This window comes from Lipotes vexillifer, unplaced genomic scaffold, assembly GCF_000442215.2.
Source record: "Lipotes vexillifer unplaced genomic scaffold, Lipotes_vexillifer_v1.1 scaffold890, whole genome shotgun sequence".
In the NCBI taxonomy this organism is placed as follows: Eukaryota; Metazoa; Chordata; class Mammalia; order Artiodactyla; family Lipotidae; genus Lipotes; species Lipotes vexillifer.
In genome coordinates, this window is record NW_006776053.1 from 993,099 (window position 1) to 1,007,951 (window position 14,853).

The window sequence follows — 14,853 nt, forward strand, 5'->3', positions numbered from 1 at the left end:
GGCCCCCAAAAAAAAAAAAAAAAAAATAAAAAAAAAAAAAAGAAAAAAAAGAAAGGCCTCTCGGGAAGCCTCAGAGCCCAGCCCGGTGTGGGAGCTGCTCGCTTCCAGGAAGTGCCTGGATTAAACCCAAGCCCCCACGTCTCCCTGGGACACACCCCACGTTAGTAAGAGGCTTGCCGAAGGCCAGGGTGGGAGGAGCATGTCGGGGGGGCTTTGCAAAGGCAGCCCCAGATCTCGTAAGTGACGAGGAGGGTATTTGCTGCAGAGCCATTCCAGAGAAGCCGTGCAGTGCGGTAGACAGAGCATGATCTGGGGGTCCAGCAGCCCCAGCTCTATCTTTTACCAGCTGTGTGACCCTGGGCAAGTCCCTGCCCCTCTCTGAGCCCCAGTTCCCGTGTCTGTCACATGGAGACAATTCCTCCTCCACTGCCCAGGGATGGTCGGTGGTAAGGACGCTGGTAACAGCTAAAGCCTCAGAGGGCCCTTCACATGTGCCAGGCTCTGTCCTGAGGAGTTTACATCTGTTAACACATTTAATTCTCAATGACCCTGAAAGGTAGATCTTACTGTTAGCCCCATTTTCCAGATGAGGAAACAGGCACTGCGTGGTTAAAGGAAGCTGGGCCAGGATTGAACCCAGGCAAGTCAGGCTCCCAAACAGACCCTCGGCCTTACCCTGGGGCTCATCTTCATCCAGGCCCCGGATGCCTGGTAGACAGGCACATGTGTGGAACCCAGGCTGGGAAGCACACTCTGCCACCCCAGCGCCCTGGAAATGCAGGGCTCTTTGCTCCGAGCAGAAGAAAGGCCCTCTTTGAGGTGGCAGCTCCGTGTGGCCTGGGGCTCTGGGTCTCACATTCCACGGATTTTTGGCCCCTGACTTGGGCTTGGCAGCCTGGGCCCCATTGTTCTGCAACTTGGCAGGAGCCGCAGGGCACAGGCAGCTCCTGGAGGTGCCCTGTGCATGGAGGGGCTTTTCCCGGGCTTTTCCCTGCTCTCCGTGTCTCATCCTTCCGGATCCCTTTGCCTTGGTCTTTCTGCATCTGAACCCCCTAAGAAGGAGTTTCTGGCAGGAATGTCCAGGGTAAAGGGGTTGGGTTTCTGTTGGGGTGTAGACAAACAGAATGCAAATCGTCTGAAATCCAACACCCTGGAGAGCCTCAAGAGCCAGTGGCTGTCTTGGACCTGGGAGGCGCATTGGAATCAGAGCTGGGTTCAGATCTGCCCTGTGTATCCTACTCACAACACGACCTTGAGTCTCCCCTCTCTGAGCCTGATTCCCTGTCTGTAAAATGGGTCTGTCAACAGCCCAGGCTAAGTGGAAGAGATCTGGCCACTGGACGCCTCAGAGAACCTTCACTTCCTTCCTCCCTCCTCCCCCTTCCTTCCCCCTCTGCCTCCTTGCCCTTTATCTGGCCCTCTCTGGCACTGGGGGGCAGGGTGCGGGGGTGGGCTGTGACTTGCAGACTCCTTTCCTGGAGCAAAGGCCCTTCCTCCTCATGGGGACGTGAGGTATAGCCGGTTCTATTAGGTTCCGGGCAGAACTGCTCTTAGGCACAGCAGTTTGCCCCCGGGGGTTGGCACACCAGGCGTGTGGACAGCAGTGCTGCATCTGCTCGCTGCCATCCTGAAGGGAGAGGGCTCTGGGCCCCCTGTGGGGGGAATGGCTCCTCGTGGCCCACCGGCCCTGGGATCACCCCTACGCACTCAGCGCTGCCCCATTCTTGAGTGGAGGGGGCTTGTTCCTTGGGGAGCCACTGGAAAGGAAGTGATGTATTGCTGGTAAGAGCCTGTGAGGGGTGCAGTGCAGGGGTTATGGACAAAGATGCCATCACAGGTTTGAGTCCTGGCTTCACCTCCTGTGATCCGTGTGATCTGGGCAAATCTCTCAACCTCCCTGTGCCTCAGTTTCCTCATCTGTAAAGTGGAACAGTAACAGAAGCTGTCTCGTGGAGGTGGTGTTAGTGAGATGGTGGTGAGATGGGCTAACAGAGGTGAAATGTATAAAGAAAGGGCCCAGCATAATAAGGACACACAGTTGTTGGCTTGCCATCATTATTACTGTTATTTCTGACAAGGCCAGGGCCCCTTACTTTGCTCCTGGAGCCCTGTGTGAGGAACAAGGTGAGCTCCTGAGAGCCTGCAGACCGCCTCTGGGTGCAGATGCTAGATCGCCACGTGGGGAATGACATTCGCAAATACCTCCTAGGTCTCTGCCCAGTGTGACTTGCCGAAGGTCCCAGCTGGGGAGTGACAGGGTCGAGATACCAACCCAGGCCCGCTGGCCCTAGGAGGCAGGGTGAGGCGGGACGTTGGAGCCAGAGATGGATGCACCGTGGTTTCCAGCCCGCGTGGTCTGTGAGCAGGTGGGCAGGTGAGCCAGTCACGCGTGGGCCTGGCCTTTGGGCCACACCTGGTGCCTTCTGAGATAAAGACAGAACCTTTTTGCGGAAGACAGTTCTGCAGCCTTCCCCCGGAGCTCTCCCTAAGGGCAGAGGACGGTGAGCGTGTCACCCCGAGGGGTCTGGGGTTGCAGCCCGAAGCAGCTGCAGGGCCTGCAGGAGTCTCCGGTTTTATCTTAAAATTCATGCGCATTTTACATTTTGTTCCCTCTGTATCCGGTTTATTGCCGCACACATTTCCCTCCTGAGTAACAGCACTGCCTTGGGAAGCTTCTCGTGTTTATCTGTTTATCCTGGGGCTTTTCGTACCCAGGTCCTCTCTGTGTCACCCGGGGGGTGTGCACTCCAGTGCGGAAGCTCGGGCGCAGATGGTGGGGAGGTGCTGTGGCCCCATCTGCATTGCGGGAAGCCACCTTGGTGGCCCATCTGGAGGAGGAGGGCTTGGCGGAAAGGGCACCAGGCACTGGTGGAGACCCAGGAGTCCAGGCGGAGGCGAGGCCTGGGCTGGGGAGAGGCCTCAGAAGTACAGGCACACCCCTTAATACCCTCCACATGACACCCCTTTGAGATAAGAGCAAAGAGACGACAGCAAGAGATATATCTCTTTATATGTACACGTTAGGATGAAGCACATAAGATGCCGTGCGTGAGGAGCAAAACTGGCTACTGCACAGGCAGGAAACGGCACAGGCCGGGCTGGGTTTGACGGGTTGCTCTCAGCCACCAGGGGCTCCCTGCTAGGCTGAGGCGGGTGCCATCTGCAGACCGTGCCCCTGCTCCATGTGTCCTTGCTTTCTGCCATCTACTTTGTATGCTAGAGAGCAGTTTTACCCCAAAATGCTGAGGAAAGGGGTGTAAGGGAGGAGCTGGGCCTGCCCTGAGGACACAGAGGAAGAATGGGTGCTGGACGCCAGTGTGCAGATTCTAGAGAGGCTCGGGGTGCCTTCAAGGGCAGAGGTGGGGAGGCCGAAGGTCCAGCTCAGCAGGCGATTCAGGGCTTGGTGGCCAAACTTTGACAGGTGTCGTAGACATCTCTAAGCTTGGGAGGGCTGGCCCGTCAACTACCAGAAAGAGCCACAGTGGGGAGGAAGGAAGTGTGATCTGTGACCAGATCTCAGTGGCACTGACCATAACAGCCCCATTGGTGTGGGTTCCTTTCCCACTGCCCAGATCACCCGGTTCACGCAGCAGGACCTGCCAACCCACTGGACCAGGCGACGCCTATCAGCTTGGGCTTTGGCTGGTGGAGATGGCTGGGGGTGCAGATGACCAGGTGACTTACAGGTGGCGAGAGGCAGAGTCCGTCTAGAGAGAAAGACGATGTCCTGGGTTGGGTTCTCCAGAAGCAGACCCTGAGACGAGACAGTATGGGGAAAACCACGAGGGAGTGGGGGAGGCAGACAAGCAGGGTGTGATCTCAGACCAAATCACGACCCCACTCGGGTCTCTGGAGTGACTTACCCCCAGAGCGTCCTGACCGGAAGCAGGGGAACTGGCTTGCACACTCGCCCCCTGGGTCATTGATTCCTAGGTTCTCCAGCGCTCCAGAGGGTATAGACGAAGCTGCTCTGATAGCCTGGCCAGCCCTTCGGGGTTCTGTTTGGGGAGGGTCAAGTGAGAGGTGCCCGTGGGAATGCCAGGGCGGGGTCTGGTGGAAGGAACAGCAGCCTGATTAGGGAGCCCTCGCCACATGCCCGCCCTGCACCCTGTGTCTTCGAGGCATCCTGGGGGAGCCCAGGCCTGGCCCTGGACACTGAGGTTTAGGTGTTGTAGAAATGCTTATGGGTGAACGGAGGGCTTTCCTCCCTAGGAGGAACGCTTCCCCTCTTGAGTCCAGGAGCACCGCGAGCCATACAGCGTCTTCTGTGTGCCTGAGCCTGGGTCCTGCCCTGGAGGTACTTGTCTGCTGGGGAGGCCAGCAGAGGCTGCCTGTGACACCAGCAGTGGAAGCGATCTTGGGAGTGATACTGAGATGGCCTTTAGCTCAGGCCTGGGCACATGGTGGGCAATTAATCAGGACAGCTACTGCAGTTACTATGGCAGCTGGTGAGTGGCATCCTTGACTCTCCTGGGGGCCTCTGATGTGGCAGCCCAAGCCCTGGAGGTTGAGGGGGCTGTTCCCTGTGCAGAGGGCTCTGCCCCTGCCTGGAGGTTTGTGCAGGACTTGAGTATGACCTGTGGCCTCGGCCTTCCCAGTGTCTGGTGCACCAGGTCCCAGCAAGGACAGGCATGTGGGGTCCTTCCTGCAGCTGCTACTTGCAGTCTGACTCAAGGTCTCTCTCTTCTGGCCACTAGACTGCCAACCTGGGTTTGTATGGGGGTGAGGCACAGAGGACAGTAACAGGACAAGAACAGGCTTTGGAGTCTGGCACGTGTGGCATTGAATCTGGCGCCTCCCTTGCTGGATGGTGGGGGCACCTTTAGACTTTTCCCTGCACAGAATCTGTGTTCCCCTCTATCCAACGGGGACAGCCTCGCAACCTGGTCGGGACAGCGTAATGGAGGCAGGTGGGTCACATGGGCCGTCAGGCTAGTTCTGCCACTTCCAAGCCGCATAAACAAGGACGAGTTACCTAACAGCTCGGCACCTCAGCCTGCGCATCTGTAAAATGGGACAAGTGAAATTACTTCCTCGATCCGAGGGCCATCGAGAAGAGAAAGTGCACAGGCCTGTGTGTAAGAAAGCCCTTCGTTTCTGTTGCAGCCCGTGTCCTCGTGAGGCTGGCATGCAGGATGGCAGGACAGCCTAGCCACCTGCCCCATGGAGGGAGCCCGAACAACCTCTGCCACACCCCAGGGCCCGCGCACCCTCCTGACCCACAGGTAAGCCGTCCTCCTTCATCTGCAGTGCACTGGAGAGTCTGGGAGGAACACAGATCCCTGAGGCTGCTTTGTCCCAGCCACAGAAGGATGCCCCTTGGCAGCCCCCAGGCACCTTGAATGCTTCCAGTGATGGGAGCAGAGTCACTACCTAACCATTCTGCCCTCCATCCCAGTCAGCCACACTCACAGATGCCTCTCTGTTCCACGCTGTGGGCCGGGATGCCAGGCCCTGGTCCTATCCCTGGGGTTTCCGTGTGAATGGAACAGCTTTATCTCAGAGGGGTCAGCACTGCTTAGGACAGACATAGAGGGAGTTGTGGAGGCCCCCAGGAGAGTGAGGGGCGCAGGCGAGCAGACGGGGTGCGCTTCCTGGCTCTGAACTGGTCTGCCTCCTTTCTGGTCTCAGCTGCGTTCTGGCCCTCTTTAGCCTCTTTGTCTAGGACCCGCAGAGCTTTGGGGACGCTGGTTTCCTTACACTGGCCCCACCCTCTCAGAGAGCCAGGCAGCCTTTGGCAGATTTTCGGAAAGTGGCTTCTGGGGTTGTGAGCTGCTCGCACACCCCATGCCTTTGCACATGCCATTCCCTGGGCCTGGGGTGCCCTCCTTGACACCTCCAGGCCTCAGTCCAAATGCCACTGCTTCTGGGGAGCCTTCTTGTTCCACGGCACTCCCTTCTCTGTGCTGTCTCCACACCTACACACAGGCACAAGGTCATGGCCATGATCGCATCCGCTGGGGCACTGGCTCCTGGGTCTGCCTCCCTTCCTGGACAGAAGCCTCTGGGGTGGGGCTTTGCCTGCCAAGTTCATGAACTGCAGATTCGTGGAGTTCACCACCCAGGACACCGCCGTGTGTGAACAGACCCAGGTCTGCTCTTAGGGAGCACACAGCCTCACAGGAGAGAAAGACAAGAAAGAAAGCAGAAGAAACTGGGGGTCAGTGGAACTCCAGCAAGGAACGTGGTCTGAACTAGGGGACCAGAGAGGCCTCCTGGAGAAAGTGGCTTGCAAAGAACTGGAGGGGACAGAGAGCTTGGCTGGGCAGATTGGCCAGGGCCAGGTGCTGTAGCATCCTGTGGGCAGCCTGGAATGATGAAAAGTAATTGTCCAGAGTTGGCTTGTGTCCCAGGCCTGTGAGACCTAAGTCAGGAGGAGACTCAGAGTCAGCCACCTTCCTGAGCCATGGAAGGATTGTCACAGCTTCTAACTGCCTAGTCCTGTTGGAGGACTTCAGGTGGACTGGTGTTTGACCTGCTTGGGCAGGGTTGCCATGTACGGTTGTCTAGGTTCTACACTGCCCAAAGGTGCCTGGCCAAGGAGGCAGGTGAGTCTGAAATCCTTCTCCTGCGCCTGAGCTGTCATCAAACTGTGCTTCCTGGTGTGATGCTGCATCAGCCCAAGGGAAGGGGCACATCTATAGATTCACACAGAGGTGACATGTTAAGTAGGAGAAACTGTGTATGTGCGCGCACACACGCACAGGGGGTCCAAAGGCATCTATACTATTCATCCTCCCCATTCCAGTTACTGGCTGGGATGCAGGGGCCCAGTTCCTAGGTGGAATTTGGGGAGAAAGCTGGGAAGCCCATAGACACTGCTGGTCCAGGGTCCACCAGGACACCTCCCCGATGGCTGGGGGCAGTGGGGCTTCCTCGGGTAATGTAGCAATTTGTCATATTAAGTCATTCACTAACAATTGAGTCCCCCTTGATTAATCTCCCAGAATTAGCCAGTTGCATTTTGAGCAATTAGGGTTAATTACAGCCTCATTTGGCAGAGCAGAGAGTCCCATAATTATGTCACAAACAAGGCGAGGAGGTGGTGGGCTGCCGTGGCAGTGGCATCTTCTGGGTGTCTCCTCACACATGTTGGAGTGGGTAATGACATAGTTAAGTGTAATTAGATAGGATTACTCAGCTTTGGCTAGCGGCTGGCGGGAAAGATGCCCCTGGTTCGCCAGCATGTGGCCGGGTCTGCAGAACTGGGGCACAGCCGCATTGACGCTGGGGCTGCTGCAGGTCAGGGCTGGAATGAAAACAGTCAGGCGCTTTCTCTCTCCTCGTCTCATAGAGCACTGGTATTTAAACACTGTCTGGGGAGAGATCACGGCTGGAATCTTGCCTGTTTTCAGGACATAGAAACACCTCAAAGTGACGGCACAGGCATTTTCCTTTATGGCAGGAGTCACTGCTGTTTCCCTGAAATCACCCTGAGAGAAAAGAGCCGGGCTACATGATGGCAAAATGCTGTGCTCTGGACCAGGCTGGGTTTGGTTCCCAATTCCATCCCTCACCAGCCAGGTGACATTGGGTAAATGACCTCTCTGAGCCTCAGTTTCCTCTTCTGTAAAATGGGGCCCTGAAGAAAGTGAGATGGTATATTTTAAACACCCAACATGGTACCTAGCATTGTTGGTGTTAAGGAAATGGTATGTCATTGATCTTATTCTTATATTTTAAAAATCATTTTGGTTTTCACAGCTAAAGAGCCCAGGGCTGGAAATACCCCCAGTGTAGAAAGAACAATTTGACAAATACTCAAACTCTGGCTTTTGTTAACCTTCTGTGTCCAAGCCTAGTGGTTTGTTCATTTCAAGGAACTTTCTAGCTCTGGGTGCTGCCAGCCTATGAAAATATGTTTGCTGAACTGGGTTGAATCATATGTGAAATTCATATATACTTGGGAAAGCTGAACATGCTTGGTTTTATTGAGGTTTCTAATGAATGAATGAGTGGAGTTGAGAAGAGCTTAAAATGCCCCCATGGTTTATGATTTTACCAATTTGCTTCAGAGCATTTTCATCAGGAAAGAAACGCAGGGCTCAGCTGACCCACTACGAAACACATGAATTTCCAAGAAGGAGAAAGGTGTTCTTGTCTGAGAAGTCCCTGGCTAATGTGTCTTCCATCTGGAAAGTCTTTGCAAACCTGCTTGGGACGTGCCAAGTTCAGTTATATTCGGCACTGTTCAGAGACAGAGGAATGTGCATAACTTTGCAGGGGATGGGGACAGCTGTCATAAGTTCTGCATTGCACCAAAATCTTTATGAAAATCTTCCCAAAACAATGATGATAGATAAGATTTAATGACCAAATATTAACGGCCATTAAAATTCAAGAAGTGTTTGCTAAGTGTTGTAAATACAGCAAGTGCTTGTCTCGTTTCTGCCTTGGGTCTGCGGGCAAGCCCTACACATAAGTAAATAAAGATGGTGCAGAGGTGAGGCTCCCAGGGAGGGATGGACCAATGCAGGGGGAGCCCAGAGAATGGGGTGGCTTGTTCTGCCCGGGGCATCAGGGTTGACAAGGAAAGCTCTCTCTAGAAAGAAGATGACACGTGGGCTGACAATGATCAGGAGTTTGGGGCAAAACAGGGAGAGGAGGATGTTCCAGGAAGAGGAAGGAGCCAGACCTGAAGGTGCAGGACCAGTCAGGTTGGATTAGTATTTAAATACCCGTGCTTAGAAAAGGTAACGGCTGGTGTTTATGAAAGGCCTGGAATCCACATTATCATTTGGAATTGAATCTGTAGCAAATGGGGAGCCCATTTGGGGTTTAAATTGACAAGGGGCTTGGGTTTTAGGTCACTGGTAGCTGGGGCCCAAGGCACAAGTTAGGTGAAAATAGGAGGTCACGTGATGCTTTGGCCTTAAATGGGCCCGACACAGGGAGGGAAGACTCCAGAGACTTCCAGGGGGAAAATCCAACTGCCCTTGGTAACTGAAGGGATTCGGGAGAGGGAGGTAGAGGGCGTGGCCAGCCTGCTGGCATGGGGGCCGATGCTCTTTATGGTTTGTTTCCTTCAAGTCTTTGCTTGTTAGTCGTTGGAGCTGGTTCCAGATTCTCTCATCCGTGTGTTTAAGCTCAGCTTTCTCTGAGCTTGGTTAGTGAGGCTCGTCCTGGGGGAGCCACCACAGCTGAGGTGACCTTAGGTTTTGTCATCAGGCGTCTCCCATGTTCGGGCGTCTTGCTCGCTGCTCCCATGAGCTGATGGCACAAAGCTGAGTGTAGACAGACTTCCGAGCTGAGACAGTCACAGTGGTGGTTGTATCTACATTACGATGCCTGGCAGTTACCTCATTTCGTCCTCCTACCAACTCAAAAGAAGGAGACCTTATTCAGAGCTCCATTTTGCAGGGGAGGAAACCAAGATGAGTGGTAACTTGTCCTTTTTGCTGTTGAGGGGCAGAGCCCAGAGCCAGGGGTGGATCCAGGCCCTGTGGCCCCGCAGAGCATTTTCTTGCCACAAGGGCTGCAGGAGGGGAGACTGGCTTCGGGGACAAAATTAGCCAGATTGTGAAGAGCTGAGTGGGGCTGGCCTCGTAAAGAGTCTGACAATATGGACTCTCTGTAAATCGCACCCTTCTTTCGTGCCACACAGATTTAAAGCACATTGCTATACACACATGTACCGCATCCATGAGAAGTTCCCTGCACATGATGTCAGGTGTCTTTAAAGGTGAAACTCGTTTACAGGAAATGTCATTCTGATGAAGCGTGCTTTTTAAAATCATAGAAACGGTTGCCTTAAAATTAATGATGCATTGCAAATAGCAGGGAAAAAAGACCCATCCAGTGTAAAGATGATTAAAATTCAGGTCAGAAGTCTGACTTAGTCAGGCTAAATTTTTTAATGAGATTTCAGAAAATTAATTGGGCGAATGCATTTTTATTCTTTTAACATGTAATTTTATGCTCCTGTTTGAAAAAAAAAAAGGATTTGTCGATGGCTGAGGCTTATTGTGGTTCAAACATTTTAAACTCAAATTAGCGCAGGGTGGGGAGCACTTGTGGCCTAATTTGATCTGACTTGGGGAAGAGAGCTGGGTCTCTCCGAGCTTTCTGCGGTGGTCCAAGACACTCCCTCCCCCTGCTGTATGTCTGGTCGTGTCCTCCCATTTCTTGGGAGGGTGCGATTGGGGCTGGAGGTGACTCAGGACCTCGGCCGCGTCCTTGACTCCTGATCCCACCAGATTCCTCCTGCTGCCCAGGGAGTTGCTCCCAGAAGCTCCTCCTCTCTGAGATCGTGAGTCCTCCCCAGGCCTACCGCCACGTCCTCCCTGCCCCCCCACCCATCTCTTCTACCTTTTTGGGAGAACTAAGGGGCTCCCACCCTGGGGAAGGGGGATGAGCAGGTCAGAAATGGCCTCTGGTGCCCACAGCACAGCCTAGAAAGGGAGGCGAGCCTGTTGTCTAGCACAGGCCCTGGGTGACTGGCACGAGGTTGGTAAAGTCAGAAGCTGCAGGTACATTCACCTCACCACTTTCCTGTAGCCAGAGGATGTTGGGTAAATGACCTCTCTGAGCCTCAGTTTCCTCATATGTGAAATGGGGCTGGGGAGACCTAAGTGAGATGGTGTACGTTAAACATCCAGCATGGTACCCAGCATCAGGGGTGTTAAGGAAATGGGATGTCGTTGATCTTATTCTTGTATTTTAAAATTCATTTCAGGGAGTTCCCCGGTGGTCCAGTGGCTGGGACCCCACGCTTTCACTGCTGTGGCCTGGGTTCGATATCTGGTCAGGGAACTAAGATCACACAGGCCACGCGGCGCGGCCAAAAAAGAAAGAAGAAGAAACATTCATTTTAGTTTTATAGCTAAAGAGCCTGGGGCTAGAAATATGCCCGGCGCAGACCCTGGGTGGGGTGTGGACGGGGGTGATGATAATGACAGCTGACAACTCCCTGTGCTTGGTCCCTGGGCCAGGCTCCCACCAGGCCGGGCACACCCTGCCTCAGTTCACCCCCAGCCCCTGGGAAACAGGTGCTGCCATTCTCCAGACATTCTACAGTGCCAACCCAATAGTAATAATAACAACAAACATGATAATGACAACAAACATGCGGCATTTCCTAAGTGCTGGGCTGTCTTCTAAGTGTTCACTCATTAACTTATTTAACCTCCAACAACCCTCTGGAGGGCGCGCTGATTATCTCAGTTGGACAGATGAGGAAACCGAGGCCCAGAGGGCTCACCGGGAAGTGGCAGAGCCAGGACTTGAACCCAGGCCTCCAGGCCCCAGCTTTAGTGTGTCAACCGACAGAGCCAGAGTGGCAGTCACCTCTCTGCCAACCTGGGCCCAGGGATTGTGTTTATTTTCCCCGGGAGGCAGCATGGGGTCCCAGACGTAACAGGGGACAGTAAGCGTTACATGAGCCATTTTCAGAAAGGCCATCAGGAGGATGTGTTGGAGCCGCCATCATGGGAGTTGTTCAGGGCCAGCCCCGTGTTTGCCCAGCAGTTTAGAGCTCCCCAGACCCTCTTGTCCTGGAATCCTCCGGGAAGTCCTGGGCTGGTGTTTCTAACATCCCCCATCATGGGTGACCTCTCTCTGATGCAGGAACAAGAGTGGAACTTGCCAGGGCCCACCCAGGAGGTGGGTGGCAGCAGGGAGAGGCCTGGCCTTTGGGGGCAAGAGCTCAGTTCAGCTTTTCTCTACTCCGAGCCCCTGAGTTAAATCGGGGTCAGGACTCTGCTGGCTCAGGCAGCTGCGCCCAGGAGCCCCGTGTCCCGCGGTGACCCCCACCTGAGCAGAGGCCCCTCTGGGGACAGGGCCCGGTCCTAACCCCTGTAAGGGGAGCCGAGGCCCCTGAGCCCCCTCACCGCTGTGCTGCTGCCCGGGTAACCTGCCCCCTCCTCAGAGCTTTCCTCTAATTAGGTCGAATGGGCTGTGACAGGAAATGCAAATCTGGGTCATCGCATATGCAGATGTGCAGGGGAGTCTCAGCGATGGTGGCTGGGAAGTCGCCCGCATCCTCTGGGAGCTTCCAGTGGCTGTGGAGTTGGGCCGTGTGGGGAACATCCTTGGGGTGGATGGAGAGCACTGGGGACTGACCACTCGCCACAGAGGGAAGCAGCCCCACGTTGGCAGAGCCAGGATCGTTAGTGAGCACATCCCCCAGACTCCTCACTGCCCCATGTCACCTGGCAGCACAGCTGGGTCTCTATCGTCAGGGAGTTCAAGTCTCAGCTCCCCACTGCCTGTGCCTCAGTGTCCTTATTCATAAAGTGGGATTAATAAGTCTTGTTTGGGCTTCCCTGGTGGCGCAGTGGTTGAGAGTCCGCCTGCCGATGCAGGGGACGCGGGTTCGTGCCCCGGTCCGGGAGGATCCCACGTGCCGCGGAGCGGCTGGGCCCGTGAGCCATGGCCGCTGAGCCTGCGCGTCCGGAGCCTGTGCTCCGCGACGGGAGAGGCCACAACAGTGAGAGGCCCGCGTACCGCAAAAAAAAAAAAAAAAAGTTTTGTTTTACAAGGCCGTTAGGAGACTTTAGTCCTAAGACCTGTCTAAGCATCTAGTACAGCAACGGACGCATAGTATGTGCCTAATACACGAAAGCTTGTCGTCGTTATTTTCATGACCACGTGTGATCCCTCCAAGTGCCAAGAAAGCCGCCTTTTTCTAGGGTGTGTGATTTCAGCTGCACCCATAGAAGTGACAGTGGCTGGGTCACAGAGTCCCTTCTGCACCAGGCTGTTTTGGGTGCATTTCGTTGTGTCATTTGACAAGCATGCCCTGAGCACTTGCTTCGAGTGGGTCAGAGCCTTAGTTCAAGGGGCAGAAAGGGAACTAAGACAGGGGCCCACTTGGTGAGGCCCATGGTGGGGGGATGGGTGGGACCCAGGTGGCTGAAGCAGGAAGTGTAGGCCTGGCTAGTCACGGTCTCAGAGGAAATGCAGAAGTGGCATCTGAGTTGGGAGGCCACACAGCACAGGGTGAAGGGTATAGGTGAAGGGTGAAGGCTCTGGAGTACCCAGCCCCGGGTTCAACTCTCCGCCGTTACTCATGGTGGGGTCTGGAGCCTCCCCTCCGAGCCTCCGCTCGGTCTCCTGAAATGGAGATTGCGATGATGTCCGCTCACAGGGTCCTGGGAAGCATTCTGCACGGTGCCTGGCATGTAGTCCGTGCTCAGTAAATGCATGCTTGCTCGTCTTAGGTGGACGCGCAGTGTATAGGTAGGTCAGTTGCTGTGACTAAAGAACCCAGAGAGCAGCAGCTGCTGGGTGAGAGCATCCCTTTCCTCCGCCAGCCCTCCCTCCCGCTCAGGGCCCCGGGTGGAGCATCTTCAAATCTCTGGAGTCCTGGAGACTTCAGAGTCGGGGTGGGCCCAGCTGTCATCTTGCTGAGGGATGGAGGCAGCGGGATTGTGGGCTGCCAGGCTGAGTTCCATTTCTCATTCCTGGCAAGAGGGTGCCCGTTAGGGTCTCCTTGGCCCACGGCTGAGCCTCGGCGGGTGCAGAGGTGGTGGGTAGTTGCTCGGGGTCCCCGCTGGCTTCCTTACTCCTGCCCTGCCCACGCCTGCCAGTAACATGACTGCAACCACTAAGCACCTAGTGTGTGCAGGGCTCAGCGATCTCGTGGGACCCTCACGCCCACCCTACTTTCCCCTTATAGACGAGGAGACCGAGGCACAGGGTGGCTTGTGTAACTGCCAAGGTCACCAGCCAGCGACCCAGGCTGATTGGCTCCACTGTCAGGGTTCCCAAGGCTCTTCCAGGGCCTACTGGTCTCTTGTTGGCATTTCTAGCAGGGAGAATTCCAGAACACAGCCCAGTGGAATACTTGAGCTTCCACACTCTCGGATGATCTGACCCAAGTCTGGAAGAGACATTTTTCGCTTCAGAAAATTCAGCGGCTTATTCTTGCTGCAGTGGGGCTTTCAGGGTTCCTTGCCCCACCCCTGCTCCCCAGACTGAATCCTGCACACATTTCTGCACAACTACTATATGGAAGTCATCTGGCAACAACAGAGATCCTTTCTTCATGCCACCATCCAGCTGGGGAGGGTCCCCAGTGTCAGTGATCGCCCCCCCTGAGAGTAGCAGGAGGGAGGGCACATCCCGCCAGGCTGACGTGGGGCATTCTCTCCCCCCTCCCCCTCCCAGGGCCCAGCGTTGGCGCCCCCTCCTCCTCTTCCCGAGAGTACCTTTGCAGGTGTGTTTGTGTGTGTGTCGGCGGTGGGGAGGTGCCTGGCCACTGCTGCCTCACCTGTTGGCTCCATCCCTGGGCAGGTCCTACAGCTTAATCATGGCTTTCAATGCTGGCCCCTGGAGAGTCATCACGAAGTCTCCAGATTCTTCACGCTGCCATAAAGGAGGCAGTGTATCCAAAAAATGGGCTCAGAGCATCAGGCTGCAAGTTTAACCTTCGTATTCTCGTCTCTGTGATGGGACTGGCTACCCCGGGAAGGGAAGTTGCCGCTTTTAGGATGACTTGCAGGGTTAGGGTTGAGGTTGCACATGGAGGACCCACAGGGCCTCCCCGTGGTTGTGTGACTTTGGTGAGTTGCTTCCTTAGACATTTATTGCACCTACTCTGCTGCCCGGCTCCACCGGGACAGAAAGGATTCAGGAGTGACAAAGGCAGGCAAGGCGCTGGCCCACAGAGCCAGCCTTCAGGGGGCGGAGACAGAAATGAGCAAAGGAAAAAGTGATCACATACTGAGGGATGGTGATAAATGCTGTGGAAGAGATCACATCTGCAGAGTGGGGTCCTCGGCATCAAATGGAGCTGGTGTGGAGCGCGCCAGGGGGCGAGGGGGGCTCTGATAGTGGGGTTGGCAACCAGGGTCCCTCCTTCACCTTGTAGGGGCACTGCTGGGGCTCAGGAAGGGGCAGCAGCCGCCCACC

At 55.2% G+C, this 14,853-nt stretch overlaps 1 protein-coding gene across 1 annotated transcript in view; it reads left to right on the forward strand.

Moving 5' to 3' along the window:
* NEK6 (NIMA related kinase 6) overlaps positions 1 to 14,853 on the forward strand; it is a 50,775-nt gene that overhangs the window by 3,975 nt on the left and 31,947 nt on the right. The window contains exon 2 of the mRNA XM_007450248.1: positions 5,107 to 5,225. Within this exon, the coding sequence (XP_007450310.1) occupies positions 5,136 to 5,225 (90 nt within the window). The 5' untranslated portion in view covers positions 5,107 to 5,135. The remainder of the gene's footprint in view (positions 1 to 5,106; positions 5,226 to 14,853) is intronic.